Below are 19,944 nucleotides of genomic sequence, written 5' to 3'. Positions count from 1 at the left end.
TAGTTTTTATTGATATGGCAAATTACAGAATAACAATACTTCTAAGATTTACGATTGAAGAGTAATAAGAACCCTTAAAGTTGACATTATTTTGTTTCTATATCACCAAGTGTGGCCGTCATCTATTAATAATTAGTCATTATTACTTATTGTCTCACTTGAATTCGATAATAAGATTTTAATTCGGCTTAAATAAAATTTTTAAAAAAACACAACGAATGTAATGAGAAACTGATACTCCGCAAGTTTTAATGAAACAATATGAAAATTGGCACATGAATGACTTGATAGTGGCCTAATAATAAGGTGATATAATTACGTTAGTTTAAAAATGACCTTATTTACTACTTACCTCCGTTTTTTATTAGTTGACACGTATTTTTTTTAGGAATTTTTTTTTTAGTTGACATGTTTTCTTTTTGGGTAAGCTTTATACCTTGCTTTTTAAGTGTACCCCACTTGCTTTATTATTCTCTCTCTCTCACTCTCTCTCCTCTCCTTAATATGTGTGCCTAAATTGAAGGTGTCAACTAAATAGAAACGGAGGAAATATTGAATTTGGTCAACACAATCAAAATTAAGCCAACACACATAAAGGATCTAAATCAAAATTGACCAAATTTTGAATCAACTTTATTTTCTTAACCAAACTAAATCAAGCGAACCGAAATCAACCGAACTGGAATGCGGTTAAACCCATTTTTAAACCAATCTAATTTATCCAAACCAAATATGAACGATTTAGAGTTGATCCAACCTAAACCCAACTTGCTTGACAGACCTTGACCCAAAAGTGACCCAACCCAACTTGTCATGAAACATGTACTATCAATTAAAGCAAAATCTATCCCTGCATGGCTGCATTTTTGTTAGGGAGAATGTAGTTTTAGCTTTTAGTCACATCTTTGCTACTTTTTCTTTTTCTTTTTTCCAATGTGGGACCACTCACATATCACTATATTAAGTACTTTGGTTTTTCAACAAATGTACTACCTCCGTTTTTTTTTATGTGCAACTTTTGCCATTTTAGTCCGTTCACTATTATGTGCAACTTTCCTTTTTCATTCCATTTTTGGTAAATAAAAACCCTTGAATTTACTATATTACCCCCACTTAAAAAATGTAATCATCTTACTTTTACCCCTCATTACCCATAACCCTAACTTAATTTGACACACCTAAATTAACCTAACCTAAGTACTCCCTCCAATTTACCCCCCCAACCGACACAACTCTATCTTTGTCTCCACCTTTTCTAGACTGATCTAGCGAATTCTATAGAACCCTAGATCAGTTTCTTCCTTTTCCTGTTCTTCGTGTTCTAGGGTTCATGTTCTTCGTCTTCTTCGTTTCCTTCGCCTTTTTCCAGAAAAATTCAGAGTCCCACAATTATGTCTTCCCCCTTTCCCTCCCCTTTCGAGAGGCATCCAGACGTTACAATTCCGTTACATGACCTAGATCCACTTATTGACGCCTATATTGGCACAGATTCACAGAGTGAGGCTAAGTTCATCAAGTCCCTCATTAACGACATCAACCGGGGCAATGATTTTCCTCGCCGCCTTTACAAGTCTGAGGAAGGCCCAAGTTACTGTTCTCCGACGACTTTCAAAGCTTTAGGGGAAGTCCTGAAAAATATCGACGAGGCGGAGAAGACGAACAACGAGGAGGGTGAAGGCGACTCCCATGCCCAAAAAAAAATTGATTTTGAGGTTAAAGATGTAGATCTGGAGTCCGATTCTGTGGAGGTCAGTGTTGCGCCCTCCCCCCCCAAGCGCGGATCTAAGGTTTCCAGGCCTCCTCTGAAGCTTCGGCGAAACAGGAAGGCTGCGGTGGTGGCGCTGAGGCGTATGCGCGGGTTGCCTGATTTGCCGGAGTCCGACCTCGTGGTGCTGTCCTCTGATGAGGAGGCTGAGCACTGACCCTTGCGTAACGATTCCTATTCCTAATTTTTTTTAATTTTTTAAATTTTAAAAGAGTCCTAATTTTTGTGTCGGTTGATCTATCAGTGAAACTAGGGTTTCACTGTTTATTGCCGGATTGTTTGACTGGTTGTGGTTTCATGATGGGTTGTTGGTTGTGTTGACCTAACCACTGGATGCTAAGGGTTTGCTGTTATGGGTAACTTTGACTCGTTGTTGTTTATTGTTGGGTTGTTGATTATGTTAAATGTTAGGGTTTATTTGTATTTTTGTGTTGATCTTGTGCATGTTCATTGTTGCCTAGTGAGTCCCTTAAAAGGAGTCCCCTGATGTTGCCTTATGTTTCTTGTTTATGAAAGAGCCCCCTACATCTGCTTACTGCTGTTTTGTGAGATAGCATGTTGGGTTGTTGGTTATGTTACATCTGGGAGATTAATTGCTGGTTGCATGTGTGTGTTGGTACATCTGGTTGCATCTTGGGTTGTTGGTTATGTTCATTGTGTTGTAGTTCCTTGGGGTACACTTTGTTGGCTGTGTGGACTTGATTGATGAATGATGAGGCCGGTGTCTTGTGCATGTTCATTGTTGCCTAGTCAGTCCCTTAAAAGGAATCCCCTGATGTTGTCGTCTGTTTCTTGTTTATTAAAGAGTCCCCTACTTTGACATGCTATTTTGCTTACCCATATCCACATGATGAAGGGACTCCAATGAATTTCAATATGCACAAGTGATTTGCTCCATCAACATGCAAGTTTCTGTTGTTGTCGAGGTACCCTTGTGCATATGTGTGGTATTCAACATTATAACCCTCTGATGGATTTAGTGCCCACATAAATTGTCTATCTTTGTCATTCATAATCAACTAAAAATGTGGGTACAAAATACAATATGTTTGAGCAATGAACATAAAACTTTACAAAAGACCATATCATAATCTAATGACATTACTTCAGACTGCCTGACTTGTTTGGGTAATTGTAATCAACAAAATACACCTAACCACTTGATTGTTCAAAAAAACCAATAAAACTTACTAGGAGAAGTGGTTATGTGTGGCAGTCCATGTGTTGTCTGGTTGTTGTAAAGAGTCTCCTAATCTGCATCCACCTCCAAATCTTCTGTGAGTTCTTGAGTCCCTTGATTTGCTGGCCTAAACATAGTGTTTAGGTACTCCACAGCCTCCAATACATCCTTCTTCTGAACCTCTACCAAATCTGGAAGATTGCCTAGGTTTTCCAGCTGTTTTTTGTTCATATGTGGTATTTTGTACTTGTTACCACCTTCAGCCTTGAGTATCTTAATCATACATTTTTGCAATGTAACCCAGATGTACTTGTTAACCTGGGGGTTAAATGTGTCATAAGACTCTTTCACCTTTGCAACCAGCTCATCTAAGTCCCTAGGAAAAGACTGATATTGCAAAGACTGTATAGACCTAAATAGCCCTAAGTCAAGGACATTCAAATCAGGGGACTGAGCTGGCTGAAAAACAAATTGAATGTTAAACCTATTAGCTGTTGTTGCTGCCAGAAACTCATCATCTGTAGGAACTTGGTGAGGCCTTGCATTGTCCCATTGGATGACCACATCCTTGGGCAGACCTTCAGGCCACTTTGACATGATTGCTGGAATGACCTTTGTTACTAGCATCTCTCTGATTACTTCTCTGTTTATGTTCGAGAGTGCCTTAGTTTCCATAGTCCCTCTTGGTCTTTTCTTGCTTGATTTCTGTGCTTCTGTCTGGACAGTGAATGGGAAGATGCCATACTTCCCATCATGTAACAGTTCTCCATTTATGCCATATAATGGCTTCCCTATGACTGCCATGAACATTGCCTTGAGCTTGAATCTTCTTGACTGAACTGCCATGTAGGGATCATCCTCACTTGGCAGTAGATAAAACCTCCTTTTGTCAGGGTTCAAGTAGAACCACTTCTCATCACAGTGTATGACATTCCTCATGTCAACAAATGTGGGGTCCTCATGCCCTGTTGCTGGGTTTATATGTGACAAAACCCATCTTAGTCTGGCAATCTTATGGTCTGCTGTAAGCAATGGTTTGTTGCAGCATGTGTGTGTTCTTAGCCTTTCCCTCTTCTTCAAATTGTGAACTGTACTAAGACTGATCTTCAATGCTCCTGCATAGCTCCTTTCTGTCTGCCTTAAATGTAGTGGGACTGACTGCAGAGTTTCATCAGAAATTTGCAATGGCTTTCTCCCTGTTTTGCCAATTTTTTTAGTCCTGACATCAATCAAGTCCCCTAATGCCAGCTGCCTTTTTATGTCTGTGAAAATTCTTGTGATTGTTGATTTGTGAACATTGAATTCAGATGATAATTGCTTCATGTGACCCCTTGGTAATGTCCCATTGTTCATTTTCACCAAAATTGCATCTACGATTTTCCTTCTTTCCTGCAATGTTAATTGCTTTCTACATACACTATGAGTCCCTCCATGAGCTTGCTGTTGCATTTGTGTTTGTTGAACATCAGTGTCTGCCTGTTGTTGCTGTTGTTGTTCTTCTTCTTGGTTGCCCTCCATGATTTCATCTTCTGAGTTGTACTCCCAAATGCCTGCATCCTGCATTTCTTCTTCTTCCTCAAACCACAACTCTGCCATCTGTTCTTCATGTAGAATGTGTTCGATATAAAAAAAAACAGAATCATCATTTTCTGCCATTTCTGTTCTACAGCACAGGGGGTGCAGTAAGGGCCCTGCTGAGTTGTGTGGGTTGAAGATGAACACTAAACCCACCTGTGCAGGAAGGACAACAGAGAAGCCCTGTTTTTGTAAAGCTTTCAATAGTTTGTAGTGTGTAATTATGCTAACCGTAACGGTTTATGTAAGAATTTGTAATCTTTTGGGAAGAAACTCAGTTTTTGGTGGAATGTGTCACCCACCTTCAAACAATATTGATTGTAATTATTGGTTGACAATGGAGGATGCTTTTATTCCCTCCTTTAATGCTGAATGGTAGAAAATTATGGGGGCATGAATGTTTATATAGCCTCCTAAAAATTAGCTTGAAAAAAATTTACCCTCCAAATTTTTATAAAAGGGGGGAAACAAAAAATTAACCCCAAAAAATCCCACCAATTTACTTTTCCGGTGGGTTTTTGGGGGGAAATTTCCCTCCCAACATTAAGGTGTGGTCCACACTTTCTCTCTCCTTCTACTTTAATTAAACCCACTTACTTTTCCTAATCTTTACCCTTCAATCTTTTGCCTCGTGAACCGTTTTTAGTGCAAAAGTTGCACATAAAAAAAAACGGAGGTAGTATAATTTTATCAACCAAATAATCAATCAACAAATGGTTTGAAAAAACAAAAAAACAAAACAAAAAAAAAACAGATGGTTACAACATGAAATACTCTTCTGCACTGGCATCACTCACCTCACAAGAAGTAACATTAGACATGGGGGCAAGGTAGAACCACCAAATTCGCCAGAAACATTACATACACAAGCCAAGCATCCATCCAAACACTCAAAATAAGAGCTCACATCTCCAAACCGAAAGCATAATTAACACATTAAAACAGCATATATAGAATAATAAAGGTTTCCCCTCTTTGGGTGGCTACTTCTGATCTACTGTAATATGTGGACCTAAATAAGATTTCACCAAAGAGAAATATCAGAAAACTAATCTTAAACAACGCTCAGAAAGATACATAATTTACACCAGAACCTCGGCATGACTAAAAATCACCAAGCCTTTGTCTTCATAGATAATAATTCTATTTTTCCTTCGAAAGAAGAGCTTGAAGAGAAGCAGGATCAGAGACAGGAGGCTTGCAGGAGAAGTTCTGGCATACGAGACCAACAACTTTATCCTCAGAGAAGCTACCTTTTGCCATATTTGCAATTTTCGTGTTGATTGCTTCCCAAAATTTTATCTCCTCTGGATCGCTTGGATCAATGTGGATCACCTACAAGTGTTCCACCACGGAAGAAAGCATCACATTATGGAAGAAAATGTAGGAAGGAAATAAATGCATGGATTTGAATTATAGATTTAGCACGTACTGTTTTGTTAAGATCATAAACTGCATGAGCAGCAGCCAACATACTGTCAAACGCTGTTGAAGATTTATGTCCAACCAAAACCACCTGTTTTCTGGAAGGGACGTCAAGCATGTCAGCTGCACAACACATCAAAGGTACTGCCATTGGCATATCTTTCAATCTTGTTTGGAATGTTGCCTGATACCAAAAAGTTCGCAGATTAAAAAACATCACTTGAACGAAAGTTATATAATACAAGACTTAAATAAAGAAAATCTTAGGCTTTTACCAGAAGCAGATCAGCATTCTTCCTGTAGCGATCGGACTGGCTGTCAGAAAAAATTGAGGCCAACCTGGTGAGGTTGATTGCTGCAACAGAATTGCCCGAAGGCTCAGCACCATCATGATCTTCTTTAACACGCAAAAGAACAGAAGGATCCTCCCCTGGGGTGTTGAAATAGCCTCCACCTTCCTTGTCCATGAATAACTCATCCTAAAATAATTCCAGCAATTAATAAGCAAACAATGGTTTGGACATCGGACATTTAAGATAGAACTGAATAGTTATTTTCCTTTCGGTTCCTTTCTCTTCCTTCTTGTTAGTTTAGCTAGTTTGCCTTGACATAAGATATACTACTTTAGCTAGTTTGCCTGAAACAACCTTAGTTGAAGAAGCAATGATGCCCCCAAGGAATTCAGATTATTTAGAAAGTAACACGAGCATTAACTTATAATTAAAGGCAGATTTCATTAAATATGCGACTTTCTGTTGTGTAATGGCAAGGCTCATGAGCAATTTGAAGTACTTGCCTGGGTATCTTGCAACTCAGCAGCCCATTCCAGCCACCTGGTTTTGCCACCACACTCATAAAGATCTAGCAGTCCTGAAATAAGAAACGCATAGTCATCTAGAAAGCCAGGGGCTTTAGCTGGCCCATTTCGGAAGCTGTGTTGCAGTCTTTTTATTTCTTCATCATATAGATTCCTCCTTATGAAAGATGCCGCCTTTTCAGCCACTTCAATGTATTCACTGGGCTGAATAAGATCAAAAAAATTTCAAACTCTGTAAGGTAACTTCAGAAACTAAAAAAACAAAAAATATGCACCAATCAATTGATTACTAACATACAACATTCAGGTAGATTCCAACCTAGAGAGTAATGTAACCATCTAATATCTGAAACTAATCCCACTGGGACATACCCATGAGGCAGCTTACTACTCCATTCTCATATAATTGTGAGACAAGTAGGCAATCATACTGAGAAGAGTAAGCTAAATTGAACACATGGAAGAGTAAACAACTCAAAACATCCTCCTAGTAGCATGTCTCAACTTACACATGCAAAGTATTTTTTTATTTGATTTATTTTGCTACGGTACATTTATTTTTATTGTAAAAATTGACGTATAATGTCTGAAATTTTCACCTGATTAATCAAAACATCGTCTCTTTTAGCACTTTTTGAACTCTAGTGGATCTCTCAGTTGGATATGTAAAGATGAAATTCTGACTACTTGTTAGGAAAGAATAACGAAGAAATACTTGGGATTTTTAGGTTCTTTAATTTCTTCTAGCAGCAGTGCATGTGATTCTGAAAATTTCCAAAGAATTCTAGATATTCCTTTGGAGTCAGCAGTACCAATGGGTACTATACACTGGAAGTATATATTAGGCACAACTTATTTAAATAAACTACTTCAACTGTTTCAAAAAGATTTCCGTTTCTAATTGGCACTTAAATTACCCGGGATTTCCTTTTCCCATAAGCAAGAATTCCAAGGTTAATGTGCCAAATCATGAGTGATCTTATTACCATTACGCTCAACAAAAGACCAAACTACATTATCAAAGCTAAAACATAACTTTAAAAAATCATCAATATCATAAAGAAAGCACTAAGACTCTTCAGCTTCTTTTGTAGAGCTTGTATAAACATCAAGCTGTCACTTTCAACCACAATCCAACGCAAACCAGCATCCTTCGCCACTTTTAGGCCCAATGTATCGCCTTAACTTCCGTCACAATCGTCTCCAACTTCTCCAAATACTAAACCACCATGCAAACCAAGACCTCATCCTCATTGCTTTGGATCACCGCACCTACACCCAACAACCCTGTGACAATATTCACCTTGAACAACCCAATCTCAGGCTGTGGCCTTATGAAAGCCACCATCACCCGCACCCCCTCCTGACACAGTCTTGCAGCTGCAACTCATGCCTCCCCATCAATTTTCATTGCATAGCTCACAAACTTTTCTGGCTCAACCATGACATTCTCAATCACATAACATTCTTAATCACATACATATTACGAGCACCCCAAATCGCCCAGCACATTGTTAGGAAGTTTTCCATATACTCCTCCCTCCAGCTCCTTGACGCAATGCCCCAACCAAATGGGACATTTTTTTAAAAAGGGAAAAAGGATGTAAATGGGGCATCAATTATCAAACTCCCTCCTTTGTTCCCAGCTTAACCACCAAACAGGCCATAAGCCCATAACCACCACCAAAACAAGAAAATTATTAGCATTACTACCCATTCCTACCCCCCACCACCACAACTTTATTCCCATCACCGAGAGAGAGAGAGAGAGAGAGAGAGAGAGGTGGAAAGGCACTCCATCTTTTACTCAACAACTCCACCACATCCAAATTTCCAACTCTTCATCACCCAAGCCTATGATTTAGATTTAAGACCTCAAGTCAATTCTGATCACCAAGAGCTATGATATAGCCCATTGGCTGCTAGCCTGCTATTATGAAACAGAGTAAGTAGGAAAGAGATGCACAACAGACAAAACATCATTATAGTTAAGCTAGTGGAGAGCAATCAGTTCAAATTCAAATGATTAGGGTATTCAGAGGTGTTCTAAGAGAAAAGTGATGAGCCGGACCACATATTGGTTGTCAATGTGTTTGCTGGTCCAAATCTTGCTCTGCCCAAATAGAGCTAATCACACCTAGCCCGGTCTGCTGGTTCGGCCTGATTTTGGGCAGCATTTTTTGGCCCGGCCCAAATGACCCGAAAAGCCTGCACGATCCGTCCATTTTGGGCATGAAAATTTGGCCCGAAGCTAGGCCCGGCCCAGCCCAAGAAATGGGCATTTTTTTTACGCCTCAGCCTGGCCAAACTCGGCCCGGTCCACCCATTGATCAGAGCAAGATAGAGTGATTTTTTGGGATCACTGATCTATTAGGGCGTTGCAATATGAAGATTTTATGCTCCCAAAATGGCTGATAGAAGGATAAAAGATTCAAACTCTCTGTTATTTACTCTTTCTAGTTAAATATTTTGCTTTCTACACCAGTAAAGTTGATGTCAATGGACCTAACACCATATAGTTGTACTGGGGTATGTAACTATAGTGATGAAATAGATTCATATTATATTATGATCAACTAAGTTCACCAAAGATGATACATCAAAGAAAGTTGAAAACTTCTCAACCCCCTTACTTTTATTGGAAGAAAAGAAAGAATAGAAATCCAAAATTTCTTGGTGGTAGTAAAGCCATAATATCAACATTTGTTCTTTATTTAGGGGTGAGTTAAATATAATTAGGTGACATCCAAAAAGCTGCAATTACAGAAATGAACAACTGAAAAAGTTCATGACAGCTCAAATAATAATGGAGCAGCTCACAATAGAGTGAGTAGGCGAACAAAACCGAACAAATAAAAGTGCAATCAATTAAAAAGATTTAAAGGCAAGTTTATAGTCTATGGAAAGAGTTCTTACATCAGTACCAGCAACAGGGAAGTAATGTTTATGTCCATCAGGTTCTCCCTTGAGAATTTTAGAAGCTCTTGCAAAGGATGAAATAACGAGTCCATTCCACGACACTATCACCTGCAAGATGTGCCATATTATTCATGTAGACAGGGAGGAAGAATATATGAAGCCACAACTTGTGTTAGGTATGAAACTAAACACACAGAGAAAACAAAACCAAGACACACCAGTTGTATCAGTAATTTATTTTTGACACACTGACACAAAGTTATTTCATAATATTTTCATTTGAAGGTTGTATCAATATCAATTTTAGCGTGTCAACCACAATACTGGGGTTACAAGAAAATAGAAAAATCAAAATCATACATGCAGAATTACAAATATGTTGATATGCACTGAATAAAGGGGCAATAATTTTTTTAACGACAACAAGTCACTAAGCTAGGAGGAGTCAGAGGCTCAGAGCCAAACGTAAATGGTCCTAAAACCTGGCTTCCAGTCAAAGGAATCCATCAGGCACCCTGACTGAAAACACAAAGGAGCAGATTTTGAAGAGCTTTTTTAAAGAAGGTTCAACAGCTTTCAACAGTCAAGAGTTATAAAAAAAAAAAAACAAGAGTACCTTGTCATCCAGATGTGGATGTGGTCTCTTAGATCTCACATCAAAAAGTTTTTTCCTGCACATCCCCAGAATATCAAGATACTGCTCAATAGACATGCCATGTTTCTTTGCCAGTGCTTCTGTGCTTCTCCTCTCAATAAGCACATTCTTGCCTCTGAATTCATTGTGAGGGTCACTTATTCTAGATAGATCACAGTTCCCAGTGGGCTTTATATAGTAATGTTCCTTGAATAGGGTAGCATGCTCTTTAAGGATGTCCTCTATCTGAATATATGTAACCAAAAAAATAGGTAAATCAAACTGAAAACAACCATATAAGTTGTATCAATAAACAAACTCTCAAGATGAAATTATTAGAAAATTCAAAGGCTGAGAAATCATATACTTCCTCTGTTATTTAATACATGCAACACTTCCCTAAAATGAAAATGTCACAATACTTGCAACACACTATAATGGAAATTTATTTTAGGGAAAAACTATATAATCCTTATTTAAAGCACATGGCCCACTAAATTACACTCCTAGCAACCACTCATCTCATTTTAAAGTGTATTATATCATGTGAACCTCACATTTCTTAAATACCGTGAAAAAGTGTGTGATGCAACTATTAAAAAGCGGAGGAAGTAATGAAGTATGCTTTAAAAGTGTAAAATGGACAGCGTAAGAGACATAAGCATCTTTTAAGTGGGCAACAGTTTGAAGATGGAAAGGGAAACTGTTAAAACAGAACACCATCAAGGGTTATTGCATCATAGTCCATCAATAACATGCCTTTTTTAAAAATCCAACTTCACCTCCACCCGCAACCCCGCCCACCCCAAATGAACAAAAAAACACTTTTTGATACTTCAGCTACAGCACCTAAGAATGCCACCCATATCCCCAAACCTCACCTATTGTGAAGGCCCTTTAAAGTTTTGGGTACAGTTGATGTTGATATATGTCATGTATCCCTAAATATTGTTGCCACACCAAAGCCACCTTGCAAATGAATACACCCCAGAAACTCCAAAAAGGTTATTTGCCAGCAAGTTATAACCTAATTTCATATGTAAGTAACTAAATTTGACAGGGAGCACATCAACAGTTCACTTACTTCTGCACTAGACCAAACATAGAAAGCACCTTCTTTTTTCCTAGCTGCACCCTCTGTCTCAGCACTGTCAGCATCCTCTGCAGAGTAAATTTCTCCTTCTTCTCCAATCATGTCTCTCCTTAAGTAGTCGAGAACATCCCTTGCAATATCAGAGTACTGGGAGTCTCTTGTGATTGCAAATGTATCAAGATAAACATTAACTAGCTGCCCTTGGTCGTACAGCATTTTCTCAAAATGAGGAACTGCAAGTGAAAACCATTATCTTACTAATGAACAATATATTAATTTCACTAGGCATGGTCAAGTACATATATAGGAAAAGCACATCCATAGAATGCATGCTATTTTCAGAACAATGCAATACCAATGAAAGAATTGTTGTCAATCACATTCTCTCACACTTGAGAACACACACACACAGAGAAGCGCGCAAGAAGGAAAAATATTATTGTAGATCTAACCATGCCAATACTCATCCACGCTATATCTGTGAAAGCCACCTCCAATATGGTCATGTATTCCTCCCCTAGCCATACATTGCAGGGTAAAATTTACCATTTGAAAACCTTCATTTGCTTTACCAGGTTTTCCAGTATTTTTCATCTTTTTGGAATGATAAAGCATCAGTTGGATCTCGACAGGTCTTGGGAATTTTGGAGCAGAACCAAACCCACCATTTACTGAATCATAAGTTCCAGAAAGCTACAAAGCACAATAATTCAGATGTCACAGGATAGATACTTTTATTTTAAGTTGTTAGAATGCAGAATAATATTTATATATCAAGAGAACTGACAAATAAAAAGTTTTGGGAAAAAAATTTGTTTTATTCTAAGCTGCAGCATCTTTTTCAAAAAGATATAATAGTTAAGACTTAAGAGAAAGGTTAAAACACGACTCCAAATTCTTCATGTTTACATAATGTTTCCTAGCTCTTCATTAGTTTAGCCACAAACATGGAACATGAAAATATATGGAAAAAGCAAGGCCTTAGATGTTCAGGGACTGCAATTAAAAACTTGTGACAACCAAGTTTTTTTTTTTCTTTATCAGCTTACAAGCAAGGCCTTAGATGTTCAGGGACTGCAATTAAAAACTTGTGACAACCAAGATTTTTTTTTCTTTATCAGCTTACAAGGATAAGAAACAAGCGGAAAGACCCTTGTAGAGCAAACCAGATCATTACTATGAGGACAAGAGGTCCATGACACTGAGCTATATTGGGAAGTGTTGAACTCAAACCATCTATTATATAGGATAAACAACTAGAGGGGAAATTAGCCCTTTAAGAAATGCAAATATTTCCATGTTATAATTTTTTGAGTATCTTGAGTACCCTGATAAATAAATAAAAACTTCCCCCTTTTGCTAGAAAGGCTTTCCTTTAGCCAAGGTATTCTACCTTCAAGAACATGTAGTTCGCTACTATTTTGCTATGGACAGGTAGAGAATGGGCAGATCACCAATCAATCTTTAATCAGACAAAACTATACCCGGAGATTATGGGATAGATATTGACCAGCACAAAAGCCCTGTTTATCAATTTACGCTTCCAATTTTAACGAAGGAGTTTCACAGTAATCCAATAAACAACAACAATTACTGATAATTGAAACTTTTATAAATCATATACACAATAAGAGGACTAGATAATTGAATTACAGTTCCAAGCACAACTTGAGCATGTCCATGCCTTCAACCTATAGACATCTATAATCCTTATCTTTTTTAGTGTCTCTTCTTGAGTTTAGTCAAGTTTCATCCTCGAGCCAGATGGATGGCAAGGGCCCATACTTACTATCATGAAGTCTTTACAGGTAGTTGGTACATTCATAGCTTTTCCCCCGATTTATTCTTTGAAGTTGATAGTAGATGATAAACCATCAACAATTTGATGCACAAAACCATCACTATAACTTATACCAACTAAATGAACTAAAGCCTTACAAGTTTATCTCTTTAAAACAGAATACAGCCATTAGCAAAACTTTTGCTAAATCATACGTAAAAGTTAAAACTCTTTACCCAAAATAATCCTCCAATCCTTTTTCCTTGTCAAGAATCCATGCTTAAATAATGAGTGCATAAGACGACCCATGACTCCATGAGCTTTCCAATAAAAACATCTCAAAAGTTGTCCATAAGCCCAAAACGTTTTATGTATACCTGGGTGCACATAGAGGTAGGCGCACCCAAGGGTGGGTTTTTGCTCAGTTAATAATTTTGAAAAGAGCAAGAATATATTAAATGGGCAAAAATACCCTAGGGTGTACCTTGCACCTGGGTGTATATAAAAATTACTCCAAGCTCTACCACTTTGATACCAGATTATAACCTTCATCCAAGCCCACACTTATATACATTTAAGACCACTCCAAGCTCCAACACCTTAATAACAGCATAATAACCTTTATCCAATCCCAATAAAAAAAAAAAAGAAAAGAAAAAGAAAAAAGAAATGGGCCAGAAAAAAGATCAACCATATAAGCCTAGAACACTTCCAGCAGGCAGCAGCATTCCAAAACTTAGAGAGGCACAATGTCCTAGCATAGAATTTCAAACTGAGCAATGCTTGAGCTTCCCTTCCATAAATTTAATATAAGAACAACTTATATTAAGGAACCAAGAGCCCAAAAAGATTGGAAATGGTAAAATCAAGATAATTTTCCTTGCATGAGAATAAAAATATCTGAACAACTTTTCAATCATTCCAAAGTCCAAACTATACAAACTTGATGTCTGATTTATCCAGTAGATGTTATCAAAATCATCATGACCCTACATACTCATGAAGTTCAATTAATGCCACCATGTCCTTCTACACCAGAATTGTACCATACAGAAAACCTAAGAATATTGTGGTGTGACTGGTGTCCTCTAATATTTGTTTAAGATAACAATTTCACATTCATACTCTTTCTGTTTTGGCTAATTGTTCCACTTTCACTTTTGCACGAGTTAAAAATCATATTTTGAGTACAATATTCTACAATTATATAGAAACAAAATGTCATCATGTAACACATTATTGGATTTGTATCAATGTGTAATTTCAAAATACCAACTTTAAATAATTTTAGTTATTGACAATTAAAGATACAAGAGAAAACAGAGGAAGGCCATTGCACATTAATGTTTACTTCTCTCTTTCTTATTGCATAATGCCCAAGTGTAGCTCTTTTTTCCAGATATTATATGCTCTCCTTGTCTTCATGGAATTTGTTCTTAAATATATGTCAAGCCCAAGAATTAATCAATCAGGAGTTCTATGCTAGGAGGCATTGCCTCTTGAAGTTAGGTTGTAGCTGTGCTTAAAAGGCTAGATAAAAAATAGGCACCTTCTCCTTATATATATTTCATTATTGGCTTTTTCACTTATATTTAAGTCATTATAATGGTTACAGAGCTTGAAGTGGTATTAGGCTTCTTCTAATGGAATTTTATGAACCAAATTTCAGGGTATTAAATTTAATTATCTTCTTTACATCCTAAATTAAGGACATGCTTTAGGTGAGAAAAGGATTTACGATAATCAGAATGAAATAGTCACAAAATAGATGTCTAATTTGGTTTAGCATCATAGTGGATAAACTCTCTACTTGTTTTATGAATTCTGAATACTGCCAGCAACACATGTGCACAAGCTAAATATATTACATACCTGCTCTGCACACAGATCCAAGGCTTCTTGTGGTAGATTATCAGGCAACTTATCCAAAGTAGCTTTGGTAGATAATGCTTCTGATAACTGTTCAATAGCAAAAGATCCACTTTTCACAAGCATATCCCTTTTACTGTCCCAAGCTTCTTTAACTTTTCTGACAGAAGTGAACAACTTGTAAATAATTAGATGAGGAATAACAGAGGTCAACATTTTGGATAAGAGATCTTCTAAGACATACGAAGTACGACATTTCAGAAATCATGTTTATACACTGGCTGCCAGTGTTCCAAAGTTTACCTAAGCACAGTTTTAAACCCAGGTCTCCCATACTTGTCATCTGGTGGGAAATATGTTCCACCCATCAGTGGCTTAAGATCAGGTGAAAGGAACACAGTCAAAGGCCACCCTCCACCACCATATAAAGCTTGAACATATGTCATATATACCTGAAAGCAGGATACAATCATTAAGAGCCACATCACAACTCCATACCAATGACACCAGAATAAGTAAATGAGATATTTTAAATAGCTAAAGACAGCCAGTAATTATATCGTATAACTTAACCCTCAGACAGTCTTACATACGCCTTGAGAAAGTTATTCATATACCTTGTCAACATCCGGCCGTTCCTCCCTGTCAACCTGTTATGAAGACACTATATCATTAGACAGAAATAGTTGAAGGATGTCAATGCCACCAGAAAAATTAAATAACATTCTACACAAACAAAAGACTCAAATCAACAATTGTACTGACCTTAATACTAACAAACCAATCATTCAGCAGCTTTGCAACTTCTTCACTCTCAAAGGATTCAACCTCCATCACATGACACCTAAGCAGAAAAAGAAACAAATCACCATCGTATGCATAGTAACAGGCTCTGCACCTTTTGCACTAAATTAAAAGGTAAACTGGCTGAAATCTCACCAGTGACAGGTGCTGTAACCAACTTCAGTCAATAGAAATGTCATGCCAATGATGAAACATTATCAGAAGAAACATAATATTTCATAATCCAGAGATGAAAGAAAAAAAAAATGAATAATGATATACAGTAGTTGCCATTTGAATTAGTGGATTTACTTGATAAGAATATGGGCACATCCCTTCTTCTAGCTTCCTGAAATGCTTCGTCACCCCAGGGATACCAGTTAACCTATAATCACTTGTTATAGGTTAAGCAGGAAGAATGGTAGATGTTATAGGTTAAGCAGGAAAAATGATAAATACTTAAACAAGCTTCAAAGAATAATGCGACTATCCCTGCCAGGCTGCTAATTTGGACACAAACTACAACTATAGAGATTTATACGGCACAATGAAAGCTCTCTAACCCATAAATTTTGCACCCAAAACAGGTTAATGGAAATAGAATCCCAAACCATATGCAATGCTGATTAAATCAAACGGAAGAATAACAGGTATTTTCGGAACGTAGTTGATTCCTTTCATGCAACCTAAGAAGGTTTCATATCTATCTTAGGGTACATACAGAATGTGCAAGTCTAACCTAGAGGGCTAGGTGATCATCACATAGAGACTTAAGTCATTAAGATTTTAATATATGACTTAGCCATATGACTCATATCTATCTTAGCCCGGAGCGCAGCTTGCCAGTACCCATCATACCTCAGATTCTAATAATTAAAATCATTCTATGCTGCGTTTCAAAAAAATCATTCTCTGCTGATTAAAAATTTTCTTTTTCGGAAGATTAGAACTTTATCGCGCATTCTAGGCTATCTAGCCTTAACGCTTTAGAGTACTAGTCATCAACTATAAGAGGGACATACTTCCAAATATGTCAAACACAAAACTAGATTCATATCACTCTCTTACTGACAGAAAACGTCGAATATCCTAGCTTGTATTATTTTCCCTGGTTTTCTCTTTCCTACTAAACTAACTCTAAGCTAATTGAAAATTAGCCTAAAATGCAGTTAGGAAAATAAATTAAAAACCACACATCAATTCATATTCTTGGTCGAACAAGAAAGGTCATTATATAATGACAATTCCCAAAAAACATTCATAGAAAAAAAAACAAAACATAATTTGTTTTATCAGTCTGAGCTAACAGCCATTTGTTTTTAGCTCAAAGTTCCCCATATTTGTGGCTTAAATTCAATTGTCATTCACAGTGCTACACCTCCTAAAATTGGCAAACCTCATAATTAAGCAAAAGATCACCCTATTAATGAGTAATTCGTCACGATAATCGCAATCAAAAGTCCATAATACTAAGCTATTGTTTGTTTGATTTTAAGCTCGACTTATTTCAGACAAAATCTCACACACACAAAAAAAATAATTTTAGACAAAATTACTTGAATCAAACAGAACCTAATGTCAATTTATTCAAACTTATTTTCGACAAATAAAGTTCAGATAAGTTTGACAAGTTTCATTTCTTTAATCCAATTCCGAACACATATAAATTATCCCAACACATAAAAAATGATCAAATCAACATAATAAAAAAGACGGAACATACAGGGTTATGAGCATGCTGAAGAAGATAAGGACTATGCTCCAAACCAAGACGATTAGTATGTTTATGAGAGACCCCAAATGAAGATGAATGATCCGCCATTGAAACCACCTTGAAAAACGAAATGGGTCGTCGGAAATTAGCAATGGAGGAGAGAGAAAAAGGGGAATTTCGACCAGAAAACGGCGGGAATTTGGGGGGATTTCGAAGGGAAACAAAGCGGTGGAGAGAGATAGAGAGGTGTCTTTGCATGGAGTTGTTGAAGGTTGAGAGAGAAGGAAGATTGTAGAGAGAAATGGAACAAGAAGATGAAGATGGTAAGAGGTTTGCCATGACTTGAGTTAGCCATGTGGAAGGTTTGTGGTTCGACTCCTGGCTCAATTTTTTTTTGCTTGTGGGGGTTCTGTTAAGGTTTATGTTTTGCCACGTCGTGCCGATTATATTATAAAGATTTTCGTCCGTTTTTATTTACTTGTGAGAGCCAAGAGTTATAACTAATGACTAGCCTCAGCCCTCAGGTTGTCACTTTTGTAGTATTTTTTTTTTTTTTTTTTGACAGAGTACTATAAATGAAAAGCAAGATTACAACCTAAACTAAGTACAGAAAGCAAGATTACAGGATAAAACATTGGGGGTCGAACCATACAACTTCTTATGATTGGGAAACCAAGTATACCCGATGGGACCAGAAGCTATTCTCTTAGAGCCGCTTAACCTGCAAAACAAAGAGTTAGTAAAAAGCACGAGAGACCTACTTTGCAGAGTGGCGTATTTCCTTCTAAACCTGGGACGGGGAGACGAGACAAAACCCAACAAATTTTCAGAGGAGGACGTTGTTGGGTGAACGGAAGCCTGCAAAGGGGAAGAAACTGACGGAAGTGGTAGGAGTGTCGACGTAGCCTCACATGATGAATCTTGACTTGCCATACCTATGGTTGGATCTACTTGTATCAGAATTGGAGTCATTTCACACCTATCATGCCCTTCCACAGGGGGGTGACTAAGCTCCATTGGTGTAGAACCTTCTTGAGTTTCACCTCTATCCATCTTTCTCAAAGGATTGGCTACTCGGATGGTAATGAAATTCTTTTGGGAAGAACAATAGTATTGTACTTTTCTCCCTTTGGAAATCACTCCATACATTGTTGGAGTGAGATGAAAATAGGACATATCGCTTTCGGCTTGAGAACCGAAAACTTGACCCTGTCAGATTTGAGTTTTTTGTTTCTGAAGTTTCCTTCAAAACACAATTGTTATCAATAATGTTGGGCCTAAGATCTTGGTTGGTAGGGTTGACTTTACCCTCCAAATCCAAAGAATTGCCGTCAACATTCTTATCCATGTTGGTGTTGTCTGTCACACCTGTACACCTTCGGACATTACCATCACCACGACCATCTTCTACCTTTCTTTTCCCTTTTTTTCTTAACTTCTTACTATTATCTTCTTTCCCCAAATGAGCATAATCTCTAAACCTATCATTATCCCTTGTTACTGCAAGTACCTCGTCAATGAAAACTGGAGTCCAACCCAATAAGGATATCACCTCCTTTAGTTTTTGTTGGAACTCAGTGTTTTTAGGATCTAATTTAAGGGCTTGTGCAAGATCCATGAAAGCTAAAGAAGGTTTATTAAGCTCTAACGCTGCAATCGCTCTTCTGAAGTAAGCTTTCACATTAGTAGTATCAAAACACAAAACCGCTGAACATAATTGACCCACTCTGTCATAGTCTTTAACCTTGATGAAGCAAGCACCTAAGTTTAGATTAAGGGACACAGCTATACTCGAAAACAATAATATATCCTCATCACTACAAACTGAAGCAAAGGACAATATTTTTAGAGCAAGAGAGTATTTCGCAATAGCAGACCCTATTTGGTTTTGCTTGTAGAGAATGTTTCCCTCATCTTTTAAACCCTTAACAAAATTGAGAATACCAAAAGGATTCTCCAATTGTCCAACTAAAAATTCCAACCCATGAGAAGAGACATCATTCTCTTCAACATGTGAAATACACAACATCCCCCTTAATTCCTCAAAGCTAGCCATTAAAACTTAAACACACTTATTAAAACCCCAAAGACAAAAGCTAAACTAATTAAACAACTAGGCTTTCCGATCCCTTAATTACACTAAAGGGTAGACCATACCAAGACAAAGAGCAGGCCGACGATGAAGGAAACCCGAACTCCACTTCGTCGGTGGGACAAAGAGATAACCGGTGGCTCAAAGACAACGCCGAACTACCTGCGAACCTTGATATAAGTCGCCAACTGTACCGAAGAAGAAACCCCCAATTGAAACCCTAACCTACCAAAACTTCGAAGAAAACCCAATCGTATGGATTGATGGTAGGTGAAACAGGTCTAATCAAGCGCAACCC

General features: G+C 37.5%; 2 protein-coding genes across 2 annotated transcripts; both read right to left on the bottom strand.

Annotated features, from left to right (window-relative positions):
* Positions 1-3,014: 3,014 nt before the first annotated feature.
* On the bottom strand, positions 3,015-4,601 carry LOC110728261. The gene has a single exon (XM_021907936.1). The coding sequence runs from the start codon at positions 4,599-4,601 to the stop codon at positions 3,015-3,017; it is 1,587 nt and encodes a 528-aa protein (XP_021763628.1).
* A 677-nt stretch (positions 4,602-5,278) lies between these two features.
* Positions 5,279-18,428, bottom strand: LOC110727820 (spermatogenesis-associated protein 20-like). Its single transcript, XM_021907386.1, has 15 exons — positions 17,564-18,428; positions 16,153-16,225; positions 15,997-16,018; positions 15,823-15,901; positions 15,675-15,707; positions 15,361-15,509; positions 15,061-15,217; positions 11,861-12,101; positions 11,400-11,641; positions 10,298-10,561; positions 9,679-9,789; positions 6,742-6,966; positions 6,221-6,424; positions 5,953-6,129; positions 5,279-5,855 (listed from the first exon to the last, which is right to left on the bottom strand). Exons 1-15 carry the CDS (start codon positions 17,891-17,893, stop codon positions 5,664-5,666), a joined length of 2,499 nt encoding a protein of 832 aa, XP_021763078.1. The 5' UTR covers positions 17,894-18,428; the 3' UTR covers positions 5,279-5,663.
* Positions 18,429-19,944: the final 1,516 nt, after the last annotated feature.

This window comes from Chenopodium quinoa, unplaced genomic scaffold, assembly GCF_001683475.1.
Source record: "Chenopodium quinoa cultivar QQ74 unplaced genomic scaffold, ASM168347v1, whole genome shotgun sequence".
NCBI lineage: Eukaryota > Viridiplantae > Streptophyta > Magnoliopsida > Caryophyllales > Amaranthaceae > Chenopodium > Chenopodium quinoa.
This window is presented reverse-complemented; position numbering and strand designations above follow the sequence as displayed.

Bases quoted from the DNA above. Each gene is read 5' to 3' on its own strand.
- LOC110728261 (XM_021907936.1), bottom strand. From the start codon at position 4,601: ATGGCAGAAAATGATGATTCTGTTTTTTTTTATATCGAACACATTCTA.
- LOC110727820 (XM_021907386.1), bottom strand. From the start codon at position 17,893: ATGGCAAACCTCTTACCATCTTCATCTTCTTGTTCCATTTCTCTCTAC. The intron at 15,708-15,822 runs GTCAGTACAATT...TCTTCATAACAG, and splicing joins ATTGGTTTGTTAGTATTAAG to GTTGACAGGGAGGAACGGCC. The intron at 15,510-15,674 runs GTATATGAATAA...TCCTGCTTTCAG, and splicing joins AACGGCCGGATGTTGACAAG to GTATATATGACATATGTTCA.